We start from the raw sequence: 14342 nt of genomic DNA on the forward strand, positions 1-14342 counted from the left end.
CGCGTTCTCCCTGTGCTTGTATTTCCTATTTGCCGGCCAATCAGATGAACGGAGAAGACGTAAGCATCCGCCCATCGACGCCGAACTCCCCTTACCGCTCGCTAGCCGACTTTGGTTGACGTTTCGAGACAAAACACGAATATATTTACTCTCTGTGTGCTTCCCTACGAGCCATGACGGATAAACACGACGGATGAGAAGGGATATTGACGTTATACGACAGTAAGTCCATGACCAGCTTGTTTATTACCGCGGCTAACCGCAATGCTAGCATTCAAACACTTCCTGTATTCGGCGGGCAGCTAGCTAGCGTTCGTAGGCATTTTACCGTCATATTTGGTGGAATAATAGCAATGTCCTATTGACGTTGGGTGAGTTTCCGTGTTGCTGAAACCGCCTGACATGTTTTTAATGCAAAAAAATGAAGGTGTAGCGTTTTTTTCTTCCGTGTGTTGGTTCTGGTTTGTGGGCAGGGCGTTTCGTTTGAGGCTCTCATCAGCACCACTTTTCCTTCCGCTATCAATTCTTGCCTTCACTCATGCGCGTTTTGCTTGCTTTCTAAAGTCTAATTCGCCACCCCTTCCAGCACAGTGAGTCCGGACCGGCAGGATGGAGACTCTGATTCCCACCATCAACCGTTTGCAGGAGGTTTTCCTCACCGTGGGTGCGGAAATCATTCACCTGCCCCAGATCGTCGTGGTCGGATCTCAGGTTTGATGCTACGAACATTATACAGTCGTAAATCTACTTACGAAATTAATTGGTTCTGTAACTTTTTTTGTAAGTAGGGCAGTGCTTTATATGTAAATTCTGTCACTTGTCCTAAAAAAAGCTACCAACTAAATCCTTTAATAATGATCAAAGTGTCCTACTTTTGTACGAAATATGTGAGAAACAGACAAAAATGAAATAAAATGACAAGAAAAGGATTTATTAATGTATTAAAATGAATAACAACCATACAAAAACATGTTCTATTTGTGCAGTAGTACAGTACAGTAAGGAGGAAGCTAACGTTAGCACACAAACATCTAAACAACTTCAAATTGAATGCCTTTATTGCCATTATACAAGTATAGTGAGATTTAAAGCTTGCCAAATAACAACAACAACAACAAAAAACAAATAAATAATCAATAAATAAGAAAGAAAGAAATAAGTAGTCCCAAGTTACGAATTCAAAACGACTTTGCATTAAATCGAACTCCAACCGGAAGTAAATCTAGCTTCAAAACATGTTACCAGAACAATTTCAAAATAAAATAACGGATACAAGAAATGCATTTACCTTCAGGGGGATTTCGCAACTTGGATCTTTTTTTTTAAATTCATATGTTGGGGCCTGCAAATTACAAATCGTGAGTAAAAGTATGACTGTACTGTCAATTCATGAGTCGTTGGGTGTTGCTGGTGAAGTGTCACTATGGTATGTCTGACTTTTTGTCCTATCAGAGTAGCGGCAAGAGTTCGGTTTTGGAAAGCCTGGTCGGACGGGATTTCTTGCCCCGGGGCTCCGGGATCGTCACCCGACGACCGCTGGTGCTGCAGCTCGTCAACGTGGCGCCTCCGGACGAGCGACTCAAGACGGAAAATGGTCTCAAATTAGAAATATTTATTTTACGTTGTTACTCTTTGAGACTTCTTTTTAAAGGCCTTGACTAACACGCTCTTTTTCACTCTTCCTTTTTTTAACATAATGCTTTGCAGGAAATGGATTTAAGCAAACTGCACAAAACAACTATCCAGGTTTCTGCAACTTTCTCTATGCATGTCCTATTTCTCCTTTTTGTTACTTCTGCTTTTAGTACATATCTCAGTCAATTTAAATTTGGTAGAAAATGGCATTTCTTTCACTAGTGCAAATTTAAAAGTGAAATTTATCAATTCAGAGTGAATAACAAGAAAAAGCTTATTCAACATCTTGAGAATTATTTATTTCAAGTGTTGCGTAAGGAAACTAATCATATATTTAGTCACTTGGTGTACCTGACCACTTATCTAAATGGATTACTTATTTATTTGTGCACTTCATTCTCAAGCTTTAAATGTCATTATAATGACAATAAAGGCATTCAATTTAATTCAACATGACTTAGTTTTGGCATTAGTGTTATCTTTTGAAATAATGTGAGTTTCACTTTTTTAATTTCCAAACTACGAATATAATTACATTTTGGTCCGTTTAGGTGTCAAAGCTGAAGAGTGGGGAACTTTTTTGCACTGCAAAAATCAGGTAAACTGACCATAAAATCACATTCCAGTTGCTTTTATCTATGTGTTACTCTATTTATTTATTTTTTGTATTTACCAGGTTTTCACAGATTTTGGAGAAATTCGTCGAGAAATCGAAGTCGAAACAGAACGTTCTTCTGGCAGCAACAAAGTAGGGCTCCGACAAACGCACTTTAAAACGTATTTTTAAACCTGTACTTTTTATATACTACATATATTTTTTTGAAACTCCACCAGGGAATTACTCCTGAGCCCATACACCTCAAGATTTTCTCCCCCAAAGTCCTGAATCTGACCCTGGTGGATTTACCGGGCATCACCAAGGTAAAGCCATTTGCTGAAACGCAAGCACGCCGCCGCTGTTAACGGCGTTCGCTCGCCGTGGTTCAGGTCCCCGTCGGCGACCAGCCCGAGGACATCGAGTCTCAAGTACAGGAGATGATCTGGTCGTTCATCTCCAATCCGAACTCGCTGATCCTGGCCGTGTCCGCCGCCAACTCGGATTTGGCCACCTCGGATGCCCTGAAACTGGCTCGCGAGGTCGACCCGGACGGTGAGAAATGTCAAATGTCTTTTACGTTGCTCATTGTCTTGGATAATGTATGCAAAACTGTTGTTTTACGAACAGTTTTGTTGTTCCCCTCGAATTCCTCACGCAAACTCATTTTTCCCTTTTCCGCCTAATGAATCTGATTTTTTTTTAACCTTTTCCGCCTAATGAATCTGATTTTTTTTTTCCCTTTTCCGCCTAATGAATCAGATTTTTTTCCCTTTTCCGCCTAATGAATCGGATTTTTTTCCCTTTTCCGCCGAATGAATCAGATTTTTTCCCCTTTCCGCCTAATGAATCTGACTTTTTCCCTTCTCCACCCAATGAATCAACCGATAGTGTACCTAGACGGGCTCCCGTCCCTCGTGTGCTGTTTGTTTTCGTCTGTCTTTCACAGCAGTTTAGCCCCTCCCCCTCGTCCGCCCACTTGTTTTCCCTTTTCCACCTTAGGAATCAGAATGCCGACTGATCAAATACTCCTCAGTTTATCTCCTCCACCTAAGGAGTTCAGGGTTTTGTCTCCGTTCCTCACGATCCATTCCGTTCTGGCCCATCAGGTCGACGAACCCTTCTGGTGGTCAGCAAGCTGGACCTTATGGACGCCGGGACCGACGCCCTGGAGGTGCTCCTGGGTCGCGTCATTCCCATCAGGCTGGGTATCATCGGGGTGGTCAACAGGTGGGTTCAAGTGGCCCGCCGTTTTCACGATTTCTCGGCCCTCCGCCGACCTGACTGGTCCATCCTGCAGGAGCCAGCACGACATCAACACCCAGAAGAGCCTGGGCGACTGCGTGAAGGACGAGCAGGCCTTCTTGCAGCGGCAGTACCCGTCGCTGGCCTCTCGCGCCGGCTCTCGCCACTTGGGCAAAACGCTGAGCCGGCTGCTCATGCACCACATCCGCGAGTGCCTCCCGGAGCTGAAGACGCGGGTGACGGTGCTCAGCGCTCAGTACCAGGCGCGGCTCAACGGCTACGGGCAGCCGGTGGAGGACCACAGCGCCACCTTGCTGCAGATCGTCACCAAGTTTGCCAGCGATTACTGCAACACCATCGAGGGAACGGCGCGCTACATTCAAACCTCGGAGCTGTGAGTAAAATCAGATTTGCGTCAAAACCGTTCAATCAAAAATTTGCAAGTTGCTACTGAAAAAAAAGGTTTAGTCCAGGCACATTATATTTTTCCGCCATTTCTTACAGCGTGTATTTAACACGTGTGTATGTGCATATAGTTGTACATAGTACTTACGAAACGAATCGGTTTTGTAACTTGGATTATTCGTAAGTAGGACGGCATTTTAGGTGTAAATTTTCAAATTCGTTCCGTGGTCCTCAAAAAAAAGAACAATTAAATCCTTTAAAAATAATCAATTTCAATTTTGAATGAAACATGAAAATGATAAGAACATGATTTATTAATGTATTGAAATGAAATAATGTGTTTGGTAAACCAAGAGACGGGTGGCGCAAACGAGAACGTTTGGCGCGTACTTTTCAGACTCAAATGTTTCATGATTTTGCTCCGTCTTATTTTTTTCGGTTGCAAAGTTAGCGCCTCGGCCTCACAGTTCTAGGGTCGAGGGTTCGATTTCCCTGGTGCGTTCTCACTGTGGGACGTTCTATGTCCTCCTTGGGCTTGCGTAGGTTTTCTCCGGTACTCCGATTTCCCCCCGCCTCCCCAAAATAATGCTAAGCTAGCTGGTTGAAAACACTAAATTGAGTGATTTGTTGTTTGTCTCGTTGTGCTCTGCGATTGGCTGAGAACTGATTCAGGGTGTCCCCATTTGGTGCCTGCAGTTAGCTGTGAAGGGCTCCAGCACCCTTGCACGGTTCAGAAAATGAATGTTTTTGATACAAATGTGCTTCCACGGAACACCCTCTTCCGGTCAAAGTGGATTTGGGCACCCACGGGTGAAAAGCGCCGACTCATTGGTCCGATTTGACCCCCCTGGCAGGTGCGGCGGCGCTCGCATCTGTTACATCTTCCACGAAACCTTCGGCCGCACGCTCCAGTCCATTGACCCCCTGGGAGGACTGTCCGAATTGGATATCCTGACTGCAATTCGCAACGCCACTGTACGTTTCCTTCCTTGCGGTATTTGATCCAAAGGGGGCCGGGCCATCTTTAATGAGCGTTTTGCCTCCCCAGGGACCCCGACCGGCACTCTTCGTCCCGGAGGTCTCTTTCGAGTTGCTGGTCAAGCGTCAAATCAAGCGGCTGGAGGAGCCCAGTTTGCGCTGCGTGGAGTTGGTCCACGAGGAGTTGCAGAGGATTATACAGCACTGCTCGTCCTATAGCACGCAGGTAATGGAAACGGGCTGCCGGGTATTTAGATAAGATTAAATTTTATTTATCTACTCCATACTCGGGGAAAACAGACACAGGAAAAGACATTGTAGACCTAGATAGAATAGTTAAATAAATAAGTAAGTTATTTGCGGCTCCAGAGCCATATGTGGCTCTCCGGGGTTCCCTCTTAAGAAAACCTAGAATTTTGAAAGGTCCGTCTTGGGCTCTTTGGATTCTAAATTGCAATGGATTGTGGGAATATGCATTTTGAGACAGTTGAAGCCGTAAAAACAATAAATGATGATGATGACGTCCTCTTAAAATGGTATTACATTTCAATTGTTGCAACCTTAAGGAACCATAATAATATAATAATCATCATCATAATCATAACAATAATCATATTCAATCATAATCATACCAATAATCATCATAATGATACTCATAATTATAATAATCACAATAATAATGATAATCATAATCATAATAATAACAATCACAATAATAATAATAACAACAATAATCATTATCACAATCATAAGCATCATAATAATAATCCTAATAATCTTAATACTCATAATAATCCTAGTTATAATAATAACCAGGTATCTTCTGTATCTCTCTCTGACTTTGAAAATAATAATTGAATTTCAAATGCAGTATGTTTTAGTGGTCTTGTAGCCTAGAGCATATTTATGCATTTTTAGGGTTACTCAGAATTCGCGTGGCAGCCACAACAATCAAGATTTTTGGATTTATGCCGCCGGCACGGCATGAAAAAAAAAATAATAATTTGCGTTTCCTGTAGCAGTTTATTTATCAGATGATCCAAGTTGGCTCATGACACGTCTATTTATATCTTGGGCAACAAATGCGTCTCATTTTTGACTGGTTGACGTTTTTCAGGAACTTCTAAGATTTCCCAAACTGCACGATTCCATCGTGGAAGTGGTGACCGGACTCCTTCGAAAACGCCTGCCAATCGCAAATGAAATGGTACTTCCCTTTCTTCTTATTAAATATTGATCAAAAATGGACCGTCCCGGTTATGGCCGCCATTTTTTTTCCAGGTGCATAATTTAGTAGCAATCGAGCTGGCCTACATCAATACCAAGCATCCGGACTTCACGGACGCGGCGCAAGTCTCGGCCTCCGTCAACAGTCAGCAGGTCTGTCAAAATGTCTGCTTTATTAATATTAATTTATGTATGGTCAATGTCCAACAAATAAAATAGTTATGGCATCGGTTGATCAAGTTTATTGGCTGTTTAAGGTAATTTCTCAACTAAAAAAAAGATTGGCCGAATGGGGCGACGTGAAAAAATGGCCGATCAGAACATCCCTATTTATTATTGCTGACAAAGCTCCGCCTACCTTCCCGTGTTAATCAGGCGGAGACCGTAGACACCAACAAGCGCTGGAAGAATGAGAAGGCCGCCGAGGATAAAGCCGTGGGATTGGGCAGTCCCGCCAAAGGCCAGCCCATTAACCTTCTGGACACGGTAAGTCTGTGGGTTTCCAACATTTCATATTGGACTACGGCACCCTTCAAAGTCTCCTTATTGCCACTGATCAAATGGAATTTTTCAAAGAGTATTCAAAAGTAGACTCACACAGACCCATAATCATTGAAATTCATTCATTTTCCGTACCGCTTATCATTACTAGGGTTGCTTTTGCGGGGTGCTGGAGCCTATCCTCGCCAACTATGGTCAGCAATCGGGGTACACCCTCAATTGGTTGCTAGCCAATTGCAGGGCACAAGGAGACGAGGGATAACCAATCATAGGGATAGTCTAGCGTACAATTAGCCTACTTAGCATGTTTTTGGGACGTGGGAGGAAACTGGAATACCCGGAGAAAACCCACGCAAACCTGGGGTGGAAAAAAATATTTGACGTGGCAGTTTTCCTCTGCATCGTTGTAGTATTGAAAATGAATACTCGTGGTGTTTCCTGACCTTTGACACGTCTACGTACGTACGTCTTACTTTTATTTTGAAGGCGGTGACCGTGTCTCGCAAGCTGAGTTCCAAAGAACAAAGGGACTGCGAGGTCATCCAGCGCCTCATCAAGTCTTACTTCCTCATCGTCCGCAAGACCATCCAAGACAGGTTTCACTTTGATTTAGTTCATAAAGTGGAAATACACATGAATGAACATGTGCATGTAAATATGGAAGATTTTTAGCCAAAGGCTAATTTCCATCTTCAAACCAAAATGCAAAATGTCTGCCGCACGTTAACCAATGGCATCCGATGGCGTGTTTGCAGCGTCCCCAAGACCGTCATGCACTTCCTGGTCAACTTCGTCAAAGAGCACCTGCAGAGCGAGCTGGTGGGTCAGCTGTACAAGCAGACGCTGCTCCAGGATCTGCTCGTGGAGTCGCAGGACACGGCGCAGCAGAGGACGGAGGTGGCCCTCATGCTTCAGGTAGCTCCGCCCCCTCATCCTCTTGTCCAAAATGCCTTTCTTAAACTCTTTTTTTTTTTTTTTAATCACAGGCACTCAAGAAGGCCAATAACATCATCTCGGAGATCAGAGAAACGCATCTGTGGTAGCTCGAAAACGCATTCCTCTTTTGGACTGAAAGGAAACGCACTTCTGTTTGAATAATTTTTTTTTTTAAAGATATTACTAATTTTAAAACCGATGACTTTGACTCCACCCACTCAAAATGGGTCGGATGTTCGTCGCCGTCTATGAAGGAAAAAAAAAGAGATTATTTCTATTTTTTGGGGGGACGAAAAACTGCCATTTGAACTGAAGTGTGTTTTCTTTCTGGTGGACCCACGAACAATCCAGCGGGAAAAAGACCAAGACCCCCTCAGTCCTCACTCAGGCCACTTTGCCGTCCACGTGAACTTTGTTGTGGTGCGATCTTCTGAATCCGATGATTGACCTCCAGCTCGAAGAAGCGACACCAAGGAGAAGGTAAGATGTCGTATCTTTGTCCTTCATTTTGGTTTCTCGTCTGACCTTCGGGAGGGCAAAATTTTCCATTTCCTGTCCAAAATCCAAACCTGATCGTTAATCCATCTCGTTAAAAGTAGTTTAAGAATAAATCCACCTCTTATCTTATCAGATTTTGTATAATATTTTATCTTATCACTTGGTATGTGTTCGTTTTGGCGCGTGTAGAAGGTGGCGTTTTCAAAGAACTGCTTGTCCAGATTTAACGAGTTATGTAACATTTTGCTGGATACCATCAAAATACAAGTCAATATTACATTGAAGTGATTATCTTAGGCTGACGCACAATTCTGACCGATGCGATTTTCTTCTCGTCCTTCAATTTTAAAGGCTTGCGGATCAAAGTCAAAGTGAAAAGCCGGGTGACGTTGGTGCTTTGGTCACCTTTTTATTGACCGCTCGTTGGAATCGTTTGCTGGGCGGACCTTCCGAAAAATGACTTTTCGCAGCCAGGTTAAATGATATCATTGTTCAACCCCGCGACAAAAACAAAAACGCCTCTTATTGCGTAAGTGTATTTTATTCATTTCGTTTTTATTAAGGCGACGCGGCGGCTTCACGGCTCTGGGGTCCTGGGTTCAAATCCAGGTCGGTCCACCTGTGTGGAGTTTGCATGTTCTCCCCAGCCCCGTGTGGGTTTTCTTCGGGTATTCCAATTTCCTGCCACATTCCAAAGAAATGCCTGGTAGGATGTTTTTCTTGCTTTTTTACCACCTGGTTTTTCCACTTTGACTTTGTCATGGTAGCATTTTTCCCCTTAATACAGTGAGTGGTACCTCGACATACGATCGTAATCCGTTCCGAGACTGAGATCGTATGACGAGCTTTTCGTCACTCGAGCGGACGTTTCCCATTTGAAATGAATTGAAAACAAATTAATTCGTGCCAACCCTCTGAAAAAACACCAAAAACAGGATATTGGATTGGAAAAAATGTTTTATTTCTTCTAATTCGCCATATATTGACAAAGTAATCAATAACGAGTGGTTTAATAGTAATAAAATGTGTTTAATAGAAGTAAAATTAGACGCATTTGGCCGGGGATAGTATAGACAGCGACATACACACGGAGGCGGGGCGAGGTGTTCGGGGCGGACTTTATCCACGGCACTCGTAAACGAACAAACAAATTTAAATGAACTTGGATTAATATATACAGACCCTCAACGTTTAATGTAACTTCACAGAAAACTGAATTCTAATTTTGTTGTAATCTTTTTGACCTTTGTTCTACGGGTTGACCCCACCCGGACGTTCCGCCGGAGTCTTCAAAACGAACGCATCAAGAGTTGTTTGGAACTTGCCGCTTCCCCGTGTCTGATTAGCGAGTGTATATATTCCAGATCTTTTCTTTGCAAAACTCTGCCCATCCATTGTTGTTTACCTGGTATGTAAATGTAGACCAACGTGGGGAAAAAAACGGGTGTGGAAATGCAAAATCCGCCCAGTGCTGGTAGATATATTTTATACACAAAAGAGATGCAAAAAAGACAGTGCCATGGCCACCTGGCTTGGTGGCATCACGAAATTTTGATCGTATCTCGGGCGAATTATTTCATCGAAATTTCCGTCGTAAGACGAGCATATTGTATGATGAGCGGTCGTATGACGAGGTACCACTGTACTTGTTTAAGATGGCGTATTTTCTCGCATATAGGCCGTATTTGTCGCTGAAAAAAAGGACGACTGAATCGAGGGTACGGCTTATATGCGCACAAATTAAATTAGACTTGACATGCACGAAACTGCGATGTGACAATGACCAAACGCAAGACAATGCGCCCGATACGGTCATTTATTTCAAAACAGAGAAAAGATAGACAGATGAAACTCTAAACCCAATTTATTTTGACGTCAATGAATGAAATCCAAGAAAAAAAATAAGCGTATCTTGCGCAAAACGTGAAAAAACTCACTTGTCTCTACCATTGCTCGCTCAGGGCGCCGCCATCTTACCTAGGGGTGACAAACCAGACTACTTCCTGGTTGTACCGCTCACATGACTTCATTTTTGAATTTCTCCACGTAGAGGCAACCGCCTTTCAGAATGTGCAATCCAGCAATTGATGTTTACATTATCTCAGAAATACCACATGCGATGATTTTTCTCAAGATTTTCCCTTCAAAGTAAAACATTTGTACTCCCTATTGAAACCATAAATACAGAGATGAAAATGGTCAATCAGGGGGCGGCTTATACGAGAGAAATTGTCAAAATCAACCATTTTAAGGCCATTTTAAGGGTACGGCTTATACGCAGAGGCGGCTTATATGCGAGAAAATACGGTACATTCAAATAGCATCCTCTTTTAAATCAGGGATATCGTCAACAACTGTATTTTTTGCATGCACTGAGTATGCCTGGTGGGAACGAATGTGTATTTTGTATTATTTAAGTGTAAATTATTCACAATTTGTGGACTGCCTCTGAGTTCCTGCCTGCCAATATTTGTGATAAATGTTTAAAGTTCAAGCGAGGACATGGTCTGGCTCCTTTTTTTTCTTCCCATAAAGTTAGGAGAGAAATTGCAAAGGGTAATAAAAAGAAACATTGGCGATTTCTGTGCTCTGACGTTGCTACGGAAACAGCTGAGTCCGTAATTAATGTAGATGTTATTAAATGAACCGACTACTTACATTTAAATGGGACTTAAACAATGCTTTGGTTGGAACAAATGCCTTACTATTCATGGTTGTTTTTTTTAAAAGAAAAAGTGCCTTGCTATACATAGTCATTTTTTAAGAAAAAATGCATGGTCATTTTTTAAGAAAAAATGCATGGTCATTTTTTGTTTTTTTTAAAGATTCCTTACTATATATACATGATTGTTTTTTAAGAAAAAATGCTTTACTATACTATGTCGTTTTTTTAAAGAAAAAAGCCTTACTATACTATGTCGTTTTAGGCTTAGGCTTAGGTTTAGGCTTAGGCTGAGGCCTTATAATATTATGTCGTTTTTTAAGGAAAAAAGCTTTACTATACTATGTCGTTTTTTAGGAAAAAAGCCTTACTATACTATGTCGTTTTTTAAAGAAAAAAAGCCTTACTATACTATGTCGTTTTTTTTTAAGAAAAAAGCCTTACTATACTATGTCGTTTTTTATGAAAAAAAGCCTTACTCTAATATGTCGTTTTTTGAAGAAAAAAGCCTTACTATACTATGTCGTTTTAGGCTTGGGTTTAGGTTTAGGTTTAGGTTTAGGCTTAGGGTTAGGGTTAGGTTTAGGCCTTAATATACTATGTCGTTTTTTAAGGAAAAAGCCTTACTATACTATATCGTTTTTTAAGAAAAAAAGCCTTACTACTATGTCATTTTTTAAGAAAAAAAGCCTTACTATACTATGTCGTTTTTTACGGGAAAAAAGCCTTACTGTACTATGTCGTTCTAGGCTTAGGTTTAGGCTAAGGCCTTACTATACTATGTCATTTTTTAAGGAAAAAAGCCTTACTATACTATGTCGTTTTTGAAGAAAAAAGCCTTACTATACATAGTCATTTTTTTTTAGAAAAAAAAGCCTTACTATACTATGTCGTTTTTTTACGAAAAAAGCCTTACTATGCTATGTCGTTTTTTAAGAAAAAAAGCCTTACTATACTATGTCGTTTTTTTACGAAAAAAGCCTTACTATACTATGTCGTTTTTTTTCGAAAAAAGCCTTACTATACTATGTCGTTTTTTTTCGAAAAAAGCCTTACTATACTATGTCGTTTTTTTTAGGAAAAAAGCCTTACTATACTATGTCGTTTTTTAAGAAAAAAAGCCTTACTATACTATGTCGTTTTTTACAAAAAGCCTTACTATACTATGTCGTTTTTTACGAAAAAAGCCTTACTATACTATGTCGTTTTTTAAGAAAAAAAGCCTTACTATACTATGTCGTTTTTTACAAAAAGCCTTACTATACTATGTCGTTTTTTTACGAAAAAAGCCTTACTATACTATGTCGTTTTTTAAGAAAAAAAGCCTTACTATACTATGTCGTTTTTTTACGAAAAAAGCCTTACTATACTATGTCGTGTTTTTACGAAAAAAGCCTTACTATACTATGTCGTTTTTTTTCGAAAAAAGCCCTCACTATACTATGTTGTTTTTTTACGAAAAAAGCCTTACTATACTATGTCGTTTTTTTACGAAAAAAGCCTTACTATACTATGTCGTTTTTTTACGAAAAAAGCCTTACTATACTATGTCGTTTTTTACGAAAAAAGCCTTACTATACTATGTCGTTTTTTAAGAAAAAAAGCCTTACTATACTATGTCGTTTTTTTACGAAAAAAGCCTTACTATACTGTGTCGTTTTTTAAGAAAAAAAGACTTACTATACTATGTCGTTTTTTTACGAAAAAAGCCTTACTATACTATGTCGTTTTTTTACGAAAAAAGCCTTGCTATACTATGTCGTTTTTTTTCGAAAAAAGCCTTACTATACTATGTCGTTTTTTAAGAAAAAAAGCCTTACTATACTATGTCGTTTTTTTTACAAAAAAAGCCTTACTATACTATGTCGTTTTTTTTACGAAAAAAGCCTTACTATACTATGTCGTTTTTTTACGAAAAAAGCCTTACTATACTATGTCGTTTTTTTTCGAAAAAAGCCTTACTATACTATGTCGTGTTTTTACGAAAAAAGCCTTACTATACTATGTCGTTTTTTAAGAAAAAAAGCCTTACTATACTATGTCGTTTTTTTACGAAAAAAGCCTTACTATACTATGTCGTTTTTTAAGAAAAAAAGCCTTACTATACTATGTCGTTTTTTACGAAAAAAGCCTTACTATACTATTTCGTTTTTGAAGAAAAAAAGCCTTACTATACTATGTCGTTTTTGAAGAAAAAAAGCCTTACTATACTATGTCGTTTTTTTTACAAAAAAAGCCTTACTATACTATGTCGGTTTTTACGAAAAAAGCCTTACTATACTATGTCGTTTTTGAAGAAAAAAGCCTTACTATGCATAGTCATTTTTTTAGAAAAAAAAGCCTTACTATACTATGTCGTTTTTTTACGAAAAAAGCCTTACTATACTATGTCGTTTTTTAAGAAAAAAAGCCTTACTATACTATGTCGTTTTTTTACGAAAAAAGCCTTACTATACCATGTCGTTTTTTTTTCGAAAAAAGCCTTACTATACTATGTCGTTTTTTTACGAAAAAAGCCTTACTATACTATGTCGTTTTTTTTACGAAAAAAGCCTTACTATACTATGTCGTTTTTTTACGAAAAAAGCCTTACTATACTATGTCGTTTTTGAAGAAAAAAAGCCTTACTATACTATGTCGTTTTTTTACGAAAAAAGCCTTACTATACTATGTCGTTTTTTTACGAAAAAAGCCTTACTATACTATGTCGTTTTTTAAGAAAAAAAGCCTTACTATACTATGTCGTTTTTTTACGAAAAAAGCCTTACTATACTATGTCGTTTTTTAAGAAAAAAAGCCTTACTATACTGTCGTTTTTTTACGATAAAAGCCTTACTATACTATGTCGTGTTTTTACGAAAAAAGCCTTACTATACTATGTCGTTTTTTAAGAAAAAAAGACTTACTATACTATGTCGTTTTTTTACGAAAAAAGCCTTACTATACTATGTCGTTTTTTTACGAAAAAAGCCTTACTATACTATGTCGTTTTTTTTCGAAAAAAGCCTTACTATACTATGTCGTTTTTTTTCGAAAAAAGCCTTACTATACTATGTCGTTTTTTTACGAAAAAAGCCTTACTATACTATGTCGTTTTTTTACGAAAAAAGCCTTACTATACTATGTCGTTTTTTAAGAAAAAAAGCCTTACTATACTATGTCGTTTTTTACAAAAAAGCCTTACTATACTATGTCGTTTTTTTACGAAAAAAGCCTTACTATACTATGTCGTTTTTTACGAAAAAAGCCTTACTATACTATTTCGTTTTTGAAGAAAAAAAGCCTTACTATACTGTCGTTTTTGAAGAAAAAAAGCCTTACTATACTATGTCGTTTTTTTACGAAAAAAGCCTTACTATACTATGTCGGTTTTTACGAAAAAAGCCTTACTATACTATGTCGTTTTTGAAGAAAAAAGCCTTACTATGCATAGTCATTTTTTTAGAAAAAAAAAGCCTTACTATACTATGTCGTTTTTTTACGAAAAAAGCCTTACTATACTGTCGTTTTTTAAGAAAAAAAGCCTTACTATACTATGTCGTTTTTTTACGAAAAAAGCCTTACTATACTATGTCGTTTTTTTTTTCGAAAAAAGCCTTACTATACTATGTCGTTTTTTTACGAAAAAAGCCTTACTATACTATGTCGTTTTTTTTACGA

At 39.1% G+C, this 14342-nt stretch overlaps 1 protein-coding gene across 2 annotated transcripts; it reads left to right on the plus strand.

Moving 5' to 3' along the window:
- The first annotated feature begins 57 nt into the window (after window positions 1–57).
- LOC144074478 (dynamin-1-like protein) lies at window positions 58–10050 on the plus strand. Of its 2 annotated transcripts, XM_077600932.1 has the most exons (18): window positions 58–222; window positions 587–711; window positions 1453–1594; window positions 1708–1746; window positions 2187–2233; window positions 2312–2383; window positions 2470–2556; window positions 2623–2785; window positions 3340–3460; window positions 3531–3869; window positions 4735–4855; window positions 4929–5084; window positions 5976–6065; window positions 6140–6238; window positions 6461–6571; window positions 7073–7182; window positions 7342–7501; window positions 7573–10050. In XM_077600932.1, the coding sequence occupies exons 2-18, from the start codon at window positions 610–612 to the stop codon at window positions 7627–7629; spliced, it is 2016 nt and encodes a 671-aa protein (XP_077457058.1). In that variant the 5' UTR covers window positions 58–222; window positions 587–609; the 3' UTR covers window positions 7630–10050. The 2 variants fall into 2 exon arrangements, with proteins under 2 accessions (XP_077457058.1, XP_077457059.1); XM_077600933.1 differs by lacking the exon at window positions 1708–1746.
- Window positions 10051–14342: the final 4292 nt, after the last annotated feature.

Source organism: Stigmatopora argus, chromosome 5 (genome assembly GCF_051989625.1).
Source record: "Stigmatopora argus isolate UIUO_Sarg chromosome 5, RoL_Sarg_1.0, whole genome shotgun sequence".
NCBI lineage: Eukaryota > Metazoa > Chordata > Actinopteri > Syngnathiformes > Syngnathidae > Stigmatopora > Stigmatopora argus.

Coding starts and splice junctions, on each gene's coding strand:
- LOC144074478 (XM_077600932.1), top strand. CDS start 610: ATGGAGACTCTGATTCCCACCATCAACCGTTTGCAGGAGGTTTTCCTC. Junction 2,234..2,311: donor TTTTGCACTGCAAAAATCAG/GTAAACTGACCA, acceptor TGTATTTACCAG/GTTTTCACAGATTTTGGAGA. Junction 3,870..4,734: donor TACATTCAAACCTCGGAGCT/GTGAGTAAAATC, acceptor CCCCCCTGGCAG/GTGCGGCGGCGCTCGCATCT.